The sequence below is a fragment of the Talpa occidentalis genome, unplaced genomic scaffold (genome assembly GCF_014898055.3).
Source record: "Talpa occidentalis isolate TD23 unplaced genomic scaffold, MPIMG_talOcc4v2.1 talOcc4.11, whole genome shotgun sequence".
Lineage (NCBI taxonomy): Eukaryota > Metazoa > Chordata > Mammalia > Eulipotyphla > Talpidae > Talpa > Talpa occidentalis.
The window spans coordinates 5,242,860-5,259,453 of record NW_023601104.1 but is presented as its reverse complement, the minus strand read 5'-3'; the positions used below and the strand labels follow the sequence as shown (position 1 = coordinate 5,259,453).

Below are 16,594 nucleotides of genomic sequence, written 5' to 3'. Positions count from 1 at the left end.
ACGAAGGTTATCTTTCCACCGTCCAGTCCCCTTTCTTCACACTCCCAAAAGTTACATGGCCTTAATGGCGTTTTGAATTTGAAATCAAAAGGTGAATAAAAGGAGAACACATCAGTTCTTCATCAAGTATTTGCAGACCCCATCTCACAGTTACCTCAAAATTTCCCTTAATTTACAGGCTGTTCTCTAATTTTTTTTTTATTTAAAGAGTAACAGTAGCACTTCCTCAGAGAACACAGTGAAGTTATCATTTCTGTAATATCACCAGTCTCCTGACCTTTGCATACTTAAAGTAGGAAAACAAAGGTTGGAAAGCATCGCTGATAAAAAGATGAACACAAAATGGGTAACATGAAAATTAAGAGTATAGTTCTTTAGACACTCCTAGTTTATTAAAAGGGATTTTACATTGCTAATATATCCTCTTGGTGGGGGGTTGTCTCTGGAAAGCTTGTGCAACCTCTACAACTGGCGATATAAGAATCTGGGAAACCTACCCCACGTGCAGCTCTTGCCGGAGTTTAGTACAGCAAATGCTGGCCTGCTCTATGACTTCCAGCTCATCAATGTAGAAGATTTCCAGGGAGTCGGAGAATCTGAACCTAATCCTTATTTTTATCAGGTAAGAAAAAATGTGAACTTTTAAAGAAACTCTGCATTTGCATTACTAATTACTACCTAAATCAGTGATACTGAAGCATTTGGCTAGACATTAAAAAGGGGAAATTAAATACCTGTCTCATAACACAAAAAATATAATTTCAGATGAATTAGTGGTTTATACACCAAAAAAAAGAAACTAAACATACTAGAAAGAAGAAAATGTTGGATATGTTGTTCTTACACACTAAAGCAGAAATCATAAAGGAAAAATATTGATTTGAGAGCAAAATTTATTTTCATTGTTTAACAAATAATGCGTCAAATTCTGAATATATGTAGAATGCTTATAAAATCACTTTGAAAAAACTAAAGCCCCACAGAAAAATGCACTAAGGAGAAGATTGTGCAAAAAAAAGGATGTAGATTTGTAACAAGTTAAGTCACTGCAAGATATTTTCACCTCTGAATATATACTCAGCATTGAGATAGGTTTGCAGAAATGCTATGCTTATACAGCGCTAGAAGGAATGTAATTTGGTGGACAGTTGTTGATATGTTTTAAAAGCAGTTTTCACTCTTCTTGGAATTTATCTTAAAAAACATAATTGGACAGCATTACAAAGACTTACATACTAAATGATCATCACATCTTTTTTACTGCAGATTATTTTGAAATTTAGAAGCAACTTCAATGTCTTATCAGCAGGCATTAATTACATTATTACATATTCCATATATTGAAATACTGAAGAGCCACTCAGTATAATAACATTATAACTTACTTTATTGACCAGGAAAATGTTTGTGCTATATTAACTGAAAAAAAATCAGGTTGCAGAGTATAGAGTGTCCCATTTTATTTTTTAAGGAGAAAAATAATACATATATACAGAAATACATACAAAATTACAACAAGACCTGGTATTGTATGCACCAAAAGATTATGCTTTCATCTGCATTGGAGCTTATAGTTAAATAAATGTAGTTTGTTACTGATGTAGAAAATGGAAAGATTTACAGACATGTGACTTCTTTTCCCTTCTGCCTTCCAAAGAGCTAGAAAATTTGAATGAAGAAATAGCTCAAGCTATGTATCGCCAACAACCAGAATATATATGATTTTTTCTGTAGGTCTTCCTGTATTTTATGTGTTGCCTTTTCATGAAATTCAGCTTCTTGTCTGTCTTTTTTGATTTTCATGTTATCTTTATGTCCTCATTTTACTTTCTTCTCTCCTCTGTTACTTTCAATTTGGCCTCCACTAGCCTCGACTGACCAGCCAAGTTCAATTAAGCTTCAGCTTTAAGGTCCTCCCCCTACCTTAACCAGAGTCTCTAAAATCACAGTAAGCCACACTGATGAACTTGAGATCCTATTCCCACCTGAAGTGGTCTGGTAACAGTAGTAAACATCAGCAAGAAAACAAACACAAAATACATAATTAACACCAGGAAGATGAGGAAGAAGTAGAACACCGCGTAAAGATTGAGAGTAATGATCCTTTTCCGGTTCATAAGCATGATGATCGGGTGTTCACGCAGCTATGTGAGATGTGCCTCCCTTAAACCTTGTTATGACATCAGCACATTACCGTTCTGATGTAAAAAAAGGAAAAAAAGGGCCTCGCTGGTGGCGCAGTGGTTGAGCGCTGGGTTGCGAAGCTGCCCGCAGCCTCTGCAGCACCGGTTTGATCCCCGGCTGCTCCCCAGCCACCAGAGGAGGGTCCCGCATGGCGTGCAGACCTCTCCTGCTACCCGCTGCTCTCCTCAGCAGTGTGCTTCGGTCCTTCTGCCTGCTCTGCAACCTGCTCTGGCTCTGGTGGATTCTCTCTCCCTCCCACGCTTCTGACTGTACCCAGTGCTTGTATAAATAAATAAATAAAAATAAAATAAATCTTTAAAAAAAAAAGGATTGGGAGTCAACTAATAGTACTGCCAGACGCAATTTCTTTTTGCTTCTTAAATAGTCATCATGCTCCTTAATGTTAATATTTCTTTCATAACTACAGTTGCAGTACCCTATAACAGAATATTATTGATCTACAGTGTTTAGATTCTTATGGTTCCAGAAATACCAAACCTTCAAGTTGGTAACATTTATCATTATTCCATGTATTACAAATACACTGCAGATGACAAAGGGAAATAACTACCACATGCTCTGTATTGATTTATCAGTATTAATCTAGGATGAGGTTAGCTATCAGTTTTTGAAAAGTGTTCACTTGTCCCAATTAACTTTTCATTTCTTGAGGTGTGATAAATTAACAGATTATGCTAGTTAACCATTTTCTTTACAAAATCGAGAAAAGGAAAAAAAAGGCACAATCTGATTTTCTTTGCATTACAGAATCTTGGAGAAGCTGAATATGTAGTAGCGCTTTTTATGTACATGTGTTTACTTGGTTACCCTGCTGATAAGATCAGTATCCTAACAACTTATAATGGGCAAAAGCATCTTATTCGTGACATCATCAATAGACGATGTGGGAGTAATCCATTGATTGGAAGACCAAATAAGGTAATTTTCTGAATATGATCTGTACTGTATTCATTGTGTTGGCAAAATGGAAAGATTTCTATTTATTCTGTGTTATTTATATTGTTCTAATTTGTCTCTTTGCTGTGTCCTCTTAAGAGAGGTAAGGAAGTGAAGTAATAAGGACAATAAATAATTCTGTGGCATTCCTACCTGACAGCATTATCTATTTGCTATGAACTCTCCTTATCTCAACTACCACATAGAAGATTTTTATTGATACTAATTAGAAATAAATATTTCTAAAACTTTTTGTTAGTAAAATGATGGATAATGAAATGATTTTTTTATATACTGTCATAGTAAAAATAGAAATTTGCTTTACAAAAAAGTATAATTTGTACTGTTTTTTATTTTATTTTATATGTGTAGAGGAGTTTTCCTTGGGAATAAGGGAGATGCAAAATGCATTTAAACCTTAGGGTTTCTTTTTAAGTATTTTATCTTTTATGTGATGTGATGGTGTAATATGAAATAAAAATGAAGATCATTGATTTTATCAATAAAGGATTAAATAAATTAGAAAGAATAACAAAGCATAACTATAATTTTACTATTAATAAAATTAGATCTTTGGTTGCAAACAAATCTATATAAAAGCTTTGACTTTTTCTAGAAAATAACATGGGAAATATGATAATAAATACAAAAATAACAAAGGAGTAACCAGGAGTTTTCCTGATCCTGGTTGATACAAAGAAACCTATAGGTGAGCTGTACTTGCAAAACATAGGCTGTCTCTACAGTAACCGAGGAAGAAAACTTTCAGATGTGAAAACCATCCAGCCTTTAGAAAAAGCCCTGTCCATCTCAGTGTATTGTCCTGCCCAGTCTAAGGAGCCCACTCGTTCATTAATGAATAGTAAAAAGGAAACTAGAACAAGCTTAACTTACGAAGAAGAAAAATCAAAGACAGAGCATCAGATATACCAATTGGACAAGATACAGTTCCAGAAAACATGTTGGCCTGGAACAGATGAAAATGTTGAATACACCTTTCTTTTTGAATTTTTAAATAGCTACTGAAGTAACCATTTTTGCCAGGGAAGTACAGCAGAGAAATTCAGTTCAAAGAGAGATGGAATCTGAACTGGAAGAAAATAAAATCGTGGAAGTGAATACAAAATTGAAAGGCATGCAGGAAGGAATAGACAATGTAAAACTGCCATAAAGGATCTAGAAAATGAAAATGAGAAGCTAATAATACTTGAAATATAAACAGTTTAGAAATAGAAGACCCTCAATATCTTCTATTTCTAAAGAACCAGAAAATCTTAAATAATATTTTATCAAATTATATTTTAAGGTCACTCTTTCTCATTAAAAGTGGATGGAATTATAGTGGCTCAGTTATGTTATCAAAGGCCAAGATTCATTTCATCCTGTCATTCTCAATGTGTGAGCCCAGTTTTTATACATGTCCATGTGATCAGGATGACAGCAGAGTTTGTAGATAGAACATCCACACATAACAACAAAGGACTTATATCCAGTATAAAAACTCAAATTAAAAGTCATGGTTAATTAAAGATAACCTAATACAAAATTAGCAAATCGGACACCTTACCCAAAAAGATACACTAATGACCAATAAGCAAATGAAAAAATGTTTACCATCCTTAGTTGTCAGGGAAATGCAATTTAAAACTGCAATCATGCACTACTACACATATAATAGAAAGAATAAAATTATAAATATTGACAATACCAACTGTTGACAAGAATGTGGAACACCTGGAACTCTAGAACTGGATCATTGCTGGTGAATGTGAACAGTGATATAGTAACTTTAGAAAACAGTTTGAAAGATTCTTATAAAGGTGGACATACAGTAACCATATTGCTTAGCAGTTTCATTACTGGAAATTTATTCACAATTAATAGAAACATATGTCCACAGAAATATTTATTCATGAATAGTCATTGCAGCATTATTCAAAATAGCCCTTTCACCTGTTCAAGAGCATTAAAATATGTGTAAAAATGTTAGGGGGAACTTCTAATGTATACAGTAATAGATGAATCACAAAAACATGCTGAGTGAAGGAAACAAGACAAAAAAGAGCACATACTTAAAGATTCCATTTTTATGGAATTCTAGAACTGGTAAAAAATAATCTATAATCACAGAAAACAGCTCAGTGTTTGCCAGGGGTAGTGGAATACAGATTTTACTATAAAGAAGGAACCTGCAGTGATAGGAATCTTGATTACAGTGGTGGCTACATGGGAATATATTTTGTCAAAATTTAACAATTATTTATATAAGAACTAGGGTACAGGCCAGAGGCTTGGGAGGGAAAAAGAATTCACTAGAGACAGTGGGGAGCAGAACAGGCAGAACGACCAAAAACACTGCTGAGGGGAGCAGCAGGCAAGACAGGAGAGGTCTGCTGTGCCATGTGTGTTTCTCCCTGGCCTGCCGGGAATCGAACCTACGCTGCAGAGGCTGTAGACAGCTTCACAGCACTGTGCTCAACCCGCTGCACCACTGGGGAGGCCCAGAATATGTTAAATAATAAGTGTTTATTAAGATACACTGCTTGGCACCATACTGGGATATCAGGGAATAAGCTTAAACACAGTCCTTGCTTTCATGGACTATAGCAGTGGAGGAAAACTATTAATTCCACAGATGCTTATTTAGTTATGAATGAAGGTAAAGATGAATGCTGTACGTGAGAATAATGTAGTAACTTGGCCTAATATGGTTAGTGTGGTTTATTTTGCAGTGTTCATTAACGTGTTCTTTCAATTGCAAGAACATGATTGTGTTTCTTTTGGGATGAAGAATAAGACTTTTACTTCTAGCAGATTCTTTAAATGATAACTCTACAGTCTTGTTTCTGTGTTGAAAATATACCAAATTTCCCATATTTTTCTTCCTAGGTGACAACTGTTGATAGGTTTCAAGGTCAACAGAATGATTATATTCTTCTCTCTCTAGTACGAACCAGGGCAGTGGGTCATCTGAGGTACGTTAGGAAAAACTTTCATATTATTCAGTTCTGCCATCTGCTTTGATATGAATCTGGGTGGCTGAGTGGTTTTAAATTTTTTAAAGTTTAAATTATAATTAATGGTTATGACAATTTTTGGTGCTTTTTGTTGGAATGCAGCAACATCTGATTACTTGTACAGTTAACCTTACCTCCAAGTTTTTTGACTCTTAAATAATTGTTTTAGTAATTTCAGCTTTTTTATTCTTCAGTAACAATCAGAAATTAAAGGAAATAAAGTAAAAAGTTTATTCAAAGTAAATTTTTCATTGCTTAGAATTTCTGACATTTCCCACACAATCTTTCAGCTTCAGTATGAGGGTAAAGGAACCATTTGTTCTCCCAAGATGAAGAATTGTCAAAACAAACAATCTGTTTTTATCATTTACTATGATGTATTTATGTGCTGCAGATTTGTGGAAATAATATCATCTTATTGCAAAGCAGTCTTTTTAATATATAAGCCTTTATCTTGATATATAGCAAAACAATAAGGAGAATTTATTTAATTACTTTATTTGGTGGATATAAAAAAAAGTTCTCCAGCTTTCATAATGTTATGGTTAAATCAAGATCTATCTGGTGCTTAACCAGTGACCAGGTTACACGAGACCAGAACTTTTATGCGAGAGTAAGCAAAGATGTAATGTTTTAAGGAATTGTTTCAAAACAATTGTAATCTGAAATACAGATCATTTTTGCTTATTTAAGTGTCAGACATGTATTTGGAAACTGACTTCTGAGAAATTATACCTTTCCACATTTAGAATTATAGCTGCTGGTCTGAATGGGTCATCATGGTTTATATATTTAAAATCTATCAAAAACTCAATATGTATACTGCATGCTCTCTTCCCTACCCTTTACGCTTTTGCCTGTTAGTTTTTAGATTCATAGTGCTTGGTCATTCATTTCACACATATTTTCAGATACCTCTATTATTCGGCAACGTGCTGGGTTCTTAATATGTGGTAGTAAATCTAACATTCATGATTTCACCTTCATAAAACTCAGAGTCCTATGGGGGAGACATTAAACATTTCCTTGGAAGATATAGGTGTTTCAGTCTGCAGGAGTTCTAGCCCAACTCTCCTAATGTACAGGGCGATCAAGCTTAGAGCCCGTTCGCTATACGACAGAGGAACTGGTTCGTGGTCTCTAACAGCACTGTCTGCTGTACCTAAAGTGAGAGCCTCCTGTATGTCAGGGGGAACTGAGCTTCATAATACGCTGATTTCCAGAAAGCAACATCTGTTTGTTTGAGGGTGGGGAGGGACTTCTACCCCTTCTCCCCAGCGACACAAATGAGCATGTGTACATACTATGTGCTGATGTCACATAGCACTTCCTGAGAAGAGAAACTAGACCCCAATCAAGGCCATAAAACAACACAGAAAGTGAGACTAAATTACATATTCCCCAATGCTTTGTATTATGCAAAGATAAAGCCATTTGGTAAATATTCCAATTCCTGGTTCTGGCCATTTTATAATCTTTGTAACATTTGATCTCTGTAACACTCTTTAACACTTTCAGGGGTTAGGAGTGATTGTACCAGACTTTATTATTCCTAAAATACTTCTCTTTTGTGGAATACTCACAAATTTAAAGATGCCATCTAAGAGCATCTCAAGAAACAAACTTTCCCTTGTATTTGAAACCAAAATTATCTTTTTTCACTAAAGTGAAGTTATCTTTTTTCAGAGTTATCTTTTTTCATTCTAATTAACAGGTAAGGTGTGTCTATTATAGTCACTGTTATAAACCTATTTAATTCAAATAGTGTTTTTAAAGCAGTCTTTTTGAAATATAAAAGAAAACTGACATCATTCATCAAACAGTCACTACAGGTATAATTGGATCATTCAGTTTAACCATTTTTATTACTTTCATGTGAACTTATGGGCCAGACATTGAGCCTAAGTTCCAGTGTAAATAGGTGACTAAGACATGGCGTTGTTATGTCATGTCATATCATCATTCTATATCTGTTTGTATTTATGGTTGTTATTATTATAGATAAATATAAACAATGTGGTTGGAATTATCTAGAAAGTAAAAACTTGGCCTGGGAATCTGGTAGATGAAAAAGACAAGGACTGGCTCAGATTGACTTACTGTTGCTGTTTTAGTAAATTGGTGCCCGACTGCTTACTGCACCACCCTGCCAGTGGAGCTCCTGAGACCATTCATATCAGTGCAGTGGTTATTTTGTGATCTGCCCAACCCAAAAATAAACATAGGAGTTAATAATAAAACTTTAACTTCTTACTACATTTACTTGTCACATAACATGAGCTTACTGTTTATTAAATCCTTAAGAGACTTAACTTCTATTACACAACTTAACAGGAATATTTAATGGAATGTGTTTTTTAGCAAGTGTGTAGAAATATTATTAATCTTGAAGTGCATTAATCAATTTTATTTGTTTCCCAAAGGGATGTCCGTCGCTTAGTGGTGGCCATGTCCAGAGCCAGACTTGGACTTTATATCTTCGCCAGAGTATCCCTCTTCCAAAACTGTTTTGAACTAACTCCAGCTTTCAGCCAGCTCACGGCTCGACCACTTCATTTGCATATAATTCCAACAGAACCTTTCCCAACCAGTAGAAAGGTAGGATTTCTTTCTTCATTGTTTAGACTAGCATTCTCTTATAAATGACCATATTAGCTAGGAAAATCATCAGATAAATCATCAGATCGCTGGTTCAGAGTGCTCCTTTTGACAGGGAATGGAATTAGATTTTCTCTACAAAAATACAAATACCACCCAACATTTATTGAGTACTTAGCATGTATTCAGCAATTTGTTCTTTTTATACATATCTCATTTCTTTTCAGTAATAGCTCTGTCCAGGATGCTTTTTTATTAACCCCATTTTACATGTGAGGAAACTGACGATTGTAAAGATTAAGTAACTGACTACACATCTAGTAGACACAGAATCCAAGATTTGAAAATCCAGACAATTTGATTCCAGTGTCCATGTGAATAAGCATTGTACCATCTGCCTCTTTTCAGTTTATAAGGGGAGCTGAACTGATTCCTTGGTGGTACAATACTAAATGGTTTAACTCAAGAAGCTTAGGTTTTGGGGGAAATGCTAGCCTTTTCCTGTCACCTCTTATTTCTTTCCGTCGTCCTGTCTTCCTCCCGTAGGTAACTTGTTTAATTTCTGGTTTAGCCTCCTTATATTCCTTTTGCACAAAGGAGCAGATACTTGTTTTGACAATGTAATCTTAACATAAACTTAACATAATCTTAATGAAAATGTTTGTCCAATGGCAATTATTTGTTTTCCCCATTCCAATTATAATTTAAAATTAAGTAAACGACTACACAAATTTGATTGAGATCACACATCATGATTTTTTTAAGTCAGTATTTTGTAAACTTAGAGAACAGAAGTCTTTATATATACCCCTACATAATCCTGCACAAAAGTAATTTAGAGATGAGTCTAGCAGAAATAATGTGGCGACATATTCTTCCTCAGACAAGGTGTCAGGGGACAAAGCATTTGAACTGCGTTATAACAGGTATCAAGCAAAGATAACAGATAAACAGAGAGAACACAGTGAATCTCAGTGGGGGAGAAGGGTGTTCCCCCAGGTACATATTTTAATGCCTGTGGACATTTTGGGTGTCACAACTGAGGGTGCCACTGGCATATCGTGGGTAGAGGACAGGGTGCTGCTAAACATTTGATGGTGCACCAGACACCCCCACAACCAGGAACTACCTGGGCCAAGATGTCACTAGTGCCAATTATTTTCTTTTATTGTCTTCCTTCTTACATGAAAGTTAGCACGCTATGGACTTTGGGCTTCACCAAATGTCTGAGCAGTCCACTGAATTTTCCATAAAGTTGTTTTAGTTATTAACAGTACCTCTTTTAAAAAATCCTTCCATCCCTCTTTAAAAAACAAAGATCAAAGTCCATGTTTATTTTGTAATAATGCTAAGTAGTTTTTAAAGTAGTTTTATTTACTTATGCATACAAGAACTGGGGTGTGGGCCAGAGGTACAAGGGGGTGAGATGATTCACCCAGAGACAGAGTGGGGAGCTGAATAGGCAGATCTATTGAAATACACTGCTGAGGGGAGCTGTTGGTGAGACTGGAGAGATCTGCTGCGCCATGTGGGTCAGCTCTCTGGCTGGGGATCGAACTCATGTTTTAGTGGCTGGCGATAGCTTGATAGTGCTGAGACTTAGCCCCTTGTGCCACCAGAGAGGCCCCGCTAAGTAGTTTTTTTTGTTTTTTTTTTTTAAGATTTATTTATTTTTATACAAGAATTGGGGTACAGGCCAGAGATGCGGGGGGTGAGAGGATTCACCAAAGACAGAGCAAGGAACAGAACAGGCAGACGGACAGACTGAAGTACACTGCTGAGGGGAGCAGTGGGCGAGACAGGAGAGGTCTGCCCCACCATATGGGTTTCTCCCTGGCCGGACGGGAATTGAACTTGTGCTGCAGTGGCCGCAGATTGCTTCATTGGTTGCGTCTTAACCCCTGCGCCACCAGGGAGGGCCGTAGTTTTTAGATAGAAGGAAAAGGATAGAGAGAGATGTGATGGGGTGGGTGTTCTGCAACCATCCCAGGTGGGGTAGGTTCATCATCAGTTCAGACAGCTTGAAAGAGAACCTTGGAGCCCTTAGCATCACCCCCACAGGCTGGGGGAAACAAGCCAGCAGGAAGACAGTAGTTGTACCAGCATGTTGTGACCACTGAAGAAAGTAACCATCATCCAGAGAACACCTGTTTACGTGAGGTATTGCTATCATGATTAATACTAAAAATTACTATTTAAAGTACTAACCTTATGTGCTTTATAATTTGTCATTATAAGGTAAAACACTTTTTCTTGAAAGAAGTTTTATGTTCTTTTGTGGTGTCTGAATTGTTTCTACTGAAGGAAAGGCTCAGACGGACTATAAATAGAAAAGTTTTTAGCCTTTATTCAAGGATGATTTATGAATAAATACCAATTTTGTATTTTCTTCCTTTGCTTTACCACCTCACCTACACTGGCAGAGCTGTTTATCAGACTGTTATCAAAAACTACTCCATCAGAATCACCTCATTCTTTGTTAGACCTTCTGAACCTAAATCTCTGGGGTCTTAGAGCCCAGGCCTCTCCCATTTAACATTCTACCCTAGACAGTTCTGATAGATTCCCCAAAGCTTGCACCTTAAACTACTATTAGCCAACATTTTGACATACACTTTATATAGTGTATATATGGGTCAAAAGCTTCAAAAAACCAAGCTTTTGAGTATTCACCCTCATAACAAAGAGCCTGTATATATATAAAAATAGTAAATGTTAGTTTCTTATTTTTTAGAAAAACATAACTAGGAATAATAACTTTAATATTTTCTTTCTAAATAATTTTTAGACTCATTTGTGGAAAATACGTGGTGTTAACGACCACTGCTTTCGACCATGTTGGTATTTCTCTATTCAGATAATTGCTTATCTCTTATTAATTCTTCTACACTAATCAATAGACCAAGGCTCAGCATTTAGCAGATTCTTTCCTACTCTCAACCTTTTTTAAATTGAAATTGAATCACTCCTCTTCATGAAGTCTACATTGGACTCTTAACACTTATATCTGAATGTCCCCCTCACTGTCCTTAAGTCTTCCAAACCCTAAGGTACATAAGATGGAAACAAGATCTTCTATTCAAATGTTAGCTCTTAGCATTTTAACTCTAAATTTTTTTGTTTTCTAGAATGGAGAGAGACCATCTCATGAAGTACAAATAATAAAGAATATGCCCCAGATGGCTAACTTTGTATATAATATGTACATGCATTTGATACAGACCACACATCATTATCACCAGGTAAGTTCTAGAACTAACTGTTATTTTTCTAGCTAGAAAGACTTCCCCTATTGCAGAATAAATCTTTGAAATACTTATTAATTCCTTGTAGGAAACCAACTAAACCCAAAGGTATTATATAACATCCATATTTTTAAGCTATCTTTATGTAGATATAATTTGGCATACAGTAAGTGCCACATGTTTCAAGTATACAATTCGATATGTTGTGACATGTGTACATACCCATTGCCACAGTCAAGATAATGAACATGTCTACTGTCCCCCAAAGTTTTCCTTGTGCCTCTTGATAGTCCCTCCCATCCTTAACCAATCCGTTTTACACATCCAGCCATCAAGAACCTGCTTTTTGTCACTATAGATGAGTTTCCATTTTCTAACTATTTATGTAAATAAGAATCATAAGCATGTACTTTTTTTTTCTTAGCTATGATGATTACCAGCATAATTATTTTGAGATTCAGTCTTGTTTTTGCATCTATCAGTAGTTTTTTCCTTTTTATTGCTAAATAGAAATTCATTGTATTGATATACCCATTTGTCTTTTGAGGAACATTTGGGCTATATGCAGTTTGGGCTAATTACTAGCAAGGCTGCTCTAAATGTTCTTGTACAAGTCTTTGTACTTCCTCTGGGGTAAATTCCAAGGAGTAGAATGGCTACATATGAAATAAGGTATGTATTCAGCATTTTAAGAAACTGCCAGCTGTGTTACAAGATGGTGGGTATGCCATGGTGTAGTCCCACTGGCAGTGTGTGAGAACTCCAGTTGCTTCACACCCTCACCCATATTTGTTATGTTTGGTCTTTTTTATTTTAACCATTCAGTAGGTATATAATGGCTTCTTGGCTTTAATTTGCATTTCTCTAATGTATAATGTGTGGTGCGTCTTTTCATGTTATTTGCTCTCTGTATATCTTCTTTGAGGATATTTTTATTCATGTCTCTCGCTCATTTTGGCGGGGAGGTTTTTTTTTTTTTTATTACCGAGTTCTAAGAGTTTTTAGATTTATTCTCACTACAAATCCCTTATTAGATGTTGTTATCTGAATGTTTTCTTCTGGTCTGTGACTTGTTTTTTTTTATTTTTAAGTCTTCCAAAGAACAGAAGTTTTGCAGTTTGACAAAATCCAGTGTATTGAGTTGTTCTTTCATGATTCATGCATTTTATGAACTAAATGATCTTGGCCTAACCCAAAGTTAAATATTTTTCCAATATTTTTTTCTAGAAGCTTTATAGTTAATATTTTACATTTATAGGCGTGATACATTTTGAGTTAATTTTTAATATGGTACAAAGTAGGGTTGGGTTTTATTCACTTGCATGTGGATATCCAGTTGTTAAATTACCATTTCCTGAATAAACTCTATTTTCCTCTGTTGACTTACTTTGTAATTTGGGGTAGATGAGGAGAAGATAAACCAATTTGTTAATTGAGACATAATTGACATATGACAGTTTCAGGTATACAACGTAATGATTTGGTATTTGTATATATAGTGAAATGGTTCCACAGCAAATTCATGTTACTATCATGTAATTATGATTCTTTTTGTATTTTTTTTATCTCATTGTGTTTTATTGTTTTGTTATTTCTTGGTGATGACAACCTTTAAGATCTTACCTTCTTAGTAAAAAAAAAAAATTACTGGCCAGTTACGAATCTTTCTGGGCTTTCTGTTCTGTTCTACTGAACTATGTATGTCTTTTTACCATTACTATACAACCTTTATTAGAGTAGATTTATAGTAAATCTTGAGGGCCTCCTCAGTGGCGCAGCGGTTGAGCGCTGGGTTGTGAAGCTGCCCGCGGCCTCTGCAGCGCCGGTTCGATCCCCGGCTGCTCCCCAGCCACTGAAGGAGGGTCCCACATGGCGCGCAGACCTCTCCTGCCGCCTGCTGCTCCCCTCAGCGGTGTACTTCGGTCCTTCTGCCTGCTCTGCTCCCCGCTCTGGCTCTGGTGAGTTCTCTCACCCTCCTGCGCTTCTGACTGTACCCAGTGCATATATAAACAAAAACAAACAAACAAATAAAATAAATAAATAAACATGCCTCTTTGAAAAAAAAATAAAAAAAATATATAGTAAATCTTGAAATTAGATAATATGAGTCCTTCAGTTTTGTTCTTTTTCCAAATTATTTCAGCTATTCTTGTTTGTTTAGTTTTCTACATACACTTTAAAATCAGCATGTCAATTTCTACCTCCCAAAAAATATTGCTGAGGTTTTCATTAGGATGTTTGGGGGAGTAGTAATACTTAGGATCAATTTGGAGGAAATTAACATCTTAACAATAAAAAAGGAAGGCCTTCCTTTCCATGGATATAGTATCTCTCTCCATTTTGCTGGACCTGTGAATTTTCTCATCACTCAGCATATAGGCCTTTCACGTGTTGTTAGTTTCGTTGCTATTATATATTTTTTGCTGCTATTACAGTGGCACTTTAAAATTATTTCTGATCTCCAACAAGAAAAACAGTCTCTGAGCAGAGGAGCTGCGCCTTAGCTCCATTCTTACTGGGTAGGGGGTCCAAGTGCCTAGAGCTGCTCCAGCACTTCGGTTGAGTGAGACAGCAGCCTTGTGCCCAGCACTTCCTCCCACCTGGGCCTGTGTCAAGACTTGCTGTCTTCCCATTCCTCACAGGTCTCCCTAATGGGAGTTGGCCCTTTCCTTCATTGGTTTGTCAGGTAGTGTTAATGAACCACTGTTTTTCCAGAAGTTTTAACAGTGAATTTCTTTGCTGAAAAAAATCTACTGGTTTTTCGTATTGTTTTCCACTCTACAGATTTAATAGGTGCTTTATTATTTTTTAAACATTTATTTATGCATACAAGAGCTGGGGTATAGGCCAGAGGCGTAGGTGGTATGATTGAGAGGATTCGCCAGAGTGAGAAGCAGAACAGGTGGATTGACTGAAATACACTGCTGAGGGGAGCAGCGGGGGGAGAGGAGAGGTCTGCTGCGCCTTGTGGGTTAGCTCCCTGGCCAGGGATCAAACTTGTGTTGTAGCGGCTGGCAATAGCTTGAGGAATGCTGAGACTTAACCTCTTTTGCCAGTAGGGAAAGGCCCTGTACTTTTATTATTATGTAATATCTGTTGTAAGCATATTCCATGGAGTCATCAAAACCTAGGCTGTTGTCATCAGAGTTGTTGTATCTGTAATAGAAAAATGACTTGCAGTGTTTTGGAGAACTCAAGAGTAAACAGAATCTGTTATGAAAATGATGTTAATGTGACAGCTTCATAAGTCTGTGTTTATTCATTTGAGTTATATTGATTTTTTTTTTTTTTTGGTAGACTTTATTACAGCTACCCCCTGCTATGGTAGAAGAAGGTGAGGAAGTTCAAAGTCAGGAAATAGAAATGGAAACAGAAGAAGAGGCTCTGCCTGTTCAAGCTGACCTCAAACCCAATCTGGCAGATGCCAGCTCCAGTCAAGAAAACTCGGCCTCTGAGACTGATTCCACCCTCAGTCAGACAGGAGCGAATTCCACTCCAGAAGCTGCCCCTATCCTGTCTGATATCACTACTACTGAGGCAGGACCTGTCGCTGTGCCAGAAGAGGCTAAAACCTCTCAAGAGGCCACATCTGCCCCAGCAGAGACCAAGTAACCAGACCATAGCCCTTTTAGTGAAGATTTGTCATTTATAAAGTCTAAATAGCTTTTGTATTTTATATTTGCTACTGCCACTTTAATGGCACTAGTTAATATTCAGTCCTGATTTTTGTTAACCAATTTCAATGTTTGTCTTCTTGAATATATTAAAAAAAAAAATTGTGTGAAAAACTCCAGCTGTATTTGTTCAACAAGAAGGGTATATAAACATTCCTTTGATATTCTGATCATTAATTGATATATATATATATTAAAAGAACCAAAAGAATTTTCTATGGAATAATACTTCACATTTTTAGTGAACTTCTCTAGAGACAAGGACTTACAGTGGGATTAACCATAAATGACCATAAGCAAGTGTCCAAATTGGAGAGGAAATCCTGTCTTACTATCAGATACTCCAGTTGTGCTTCCTTTCTCCCCATCTTTCCTTGCTATCTTACTTGATTGAAAGGCATCAGTGCCATAGGGTATACGTCTCTCCAATCCATTAGAGTCGTTTCATGCATTTCCTTTCCCCAAATCTCAGAATATGTTAGAATCACCTAGAGTGTTTCTTACTCTTGCTGCCTACCCCAGACCTAATGAATCAGAATCTCAGGGTTAGGTCCAGGAGTTTATTTCTGCAGGTGTATCACATCACTATTGTTTGACTAGCTGACAAAGTAGCATCAGACCAGGCTGGTAATGCTGAGCCATGATTTGTCGTCAGCTAAGCAAGAGGAATCTGGTAAACCTATCTGGACAAAAAGAAGATGCAGAGTCCAGGCAATAAGAGGCAGGGAACGTCTGTGCAAGATAGGTTTCTCTCAATGCAGACATTTTGCGTTTCCTGCCCTATTTGGGTCTCTTAATAGATAACCAGCCAGAGGAGACTTGAGGGTAAAATGTGCTCCAGATTTGGGATGGCAGAGATATTAGCTTGGTTTGCAAGCTAGCAGCATCAACAGAGAAGCTTATTAAAAATGCAGAAGTT

The 16,594-nt window shown here is 36.4% G+C and overlaps 1 protein-coding gene and 1 non-coding gene across 2 annotated transcripts in view; both read left to right on the top strand.

Moving 5' to 3' along the window:
• AQR (aquarius intron-binding spliceosomal factor) overlaps window positions 1-15,850 on the top strand; it is an 87,957-nt gene extending 72,107 nt beyond the window's left edge. The window contains exons 30-35 of the mRNA XM_037502164.2: window positions 451-622; window positions 2,953-3,123; window positions 6,031-6,116; window positions 8,582-8,756; window positions 11,885-11,998; window positions 15,299-15,850. Of these exons, the coding sequence (XP_037358061.1) occupies window positions 451-622; window positions 2,953-3,123; window positions 6,031-6,116; window positions 8,582-8,756; window positions 11,885-11,998; window positions 15,299-15,613 (1,033 nt within the window). The 3' untranslated portion in view covers window positions 15,614-15,850. The remainder of the gene's footprint in view (window positions 1-450; window positions 623-2,952; window positions 3,124-6,030; window positions 6,117-8,581; window positions 8,757-11,884; window positions 11,999-15,298) is intronic.
• Window positions 2,101-2,204, top strand: LOC119239673 (small nucleolar RNA U13). The gene has a single exon (XR_005123950.1). It is a non-coding gene; the product is annotated as a small nucleolar RNA U13 (small nucleolar RNA).
• Window positions 15,851-16,594: the final 744 nt, after the last annotated feature.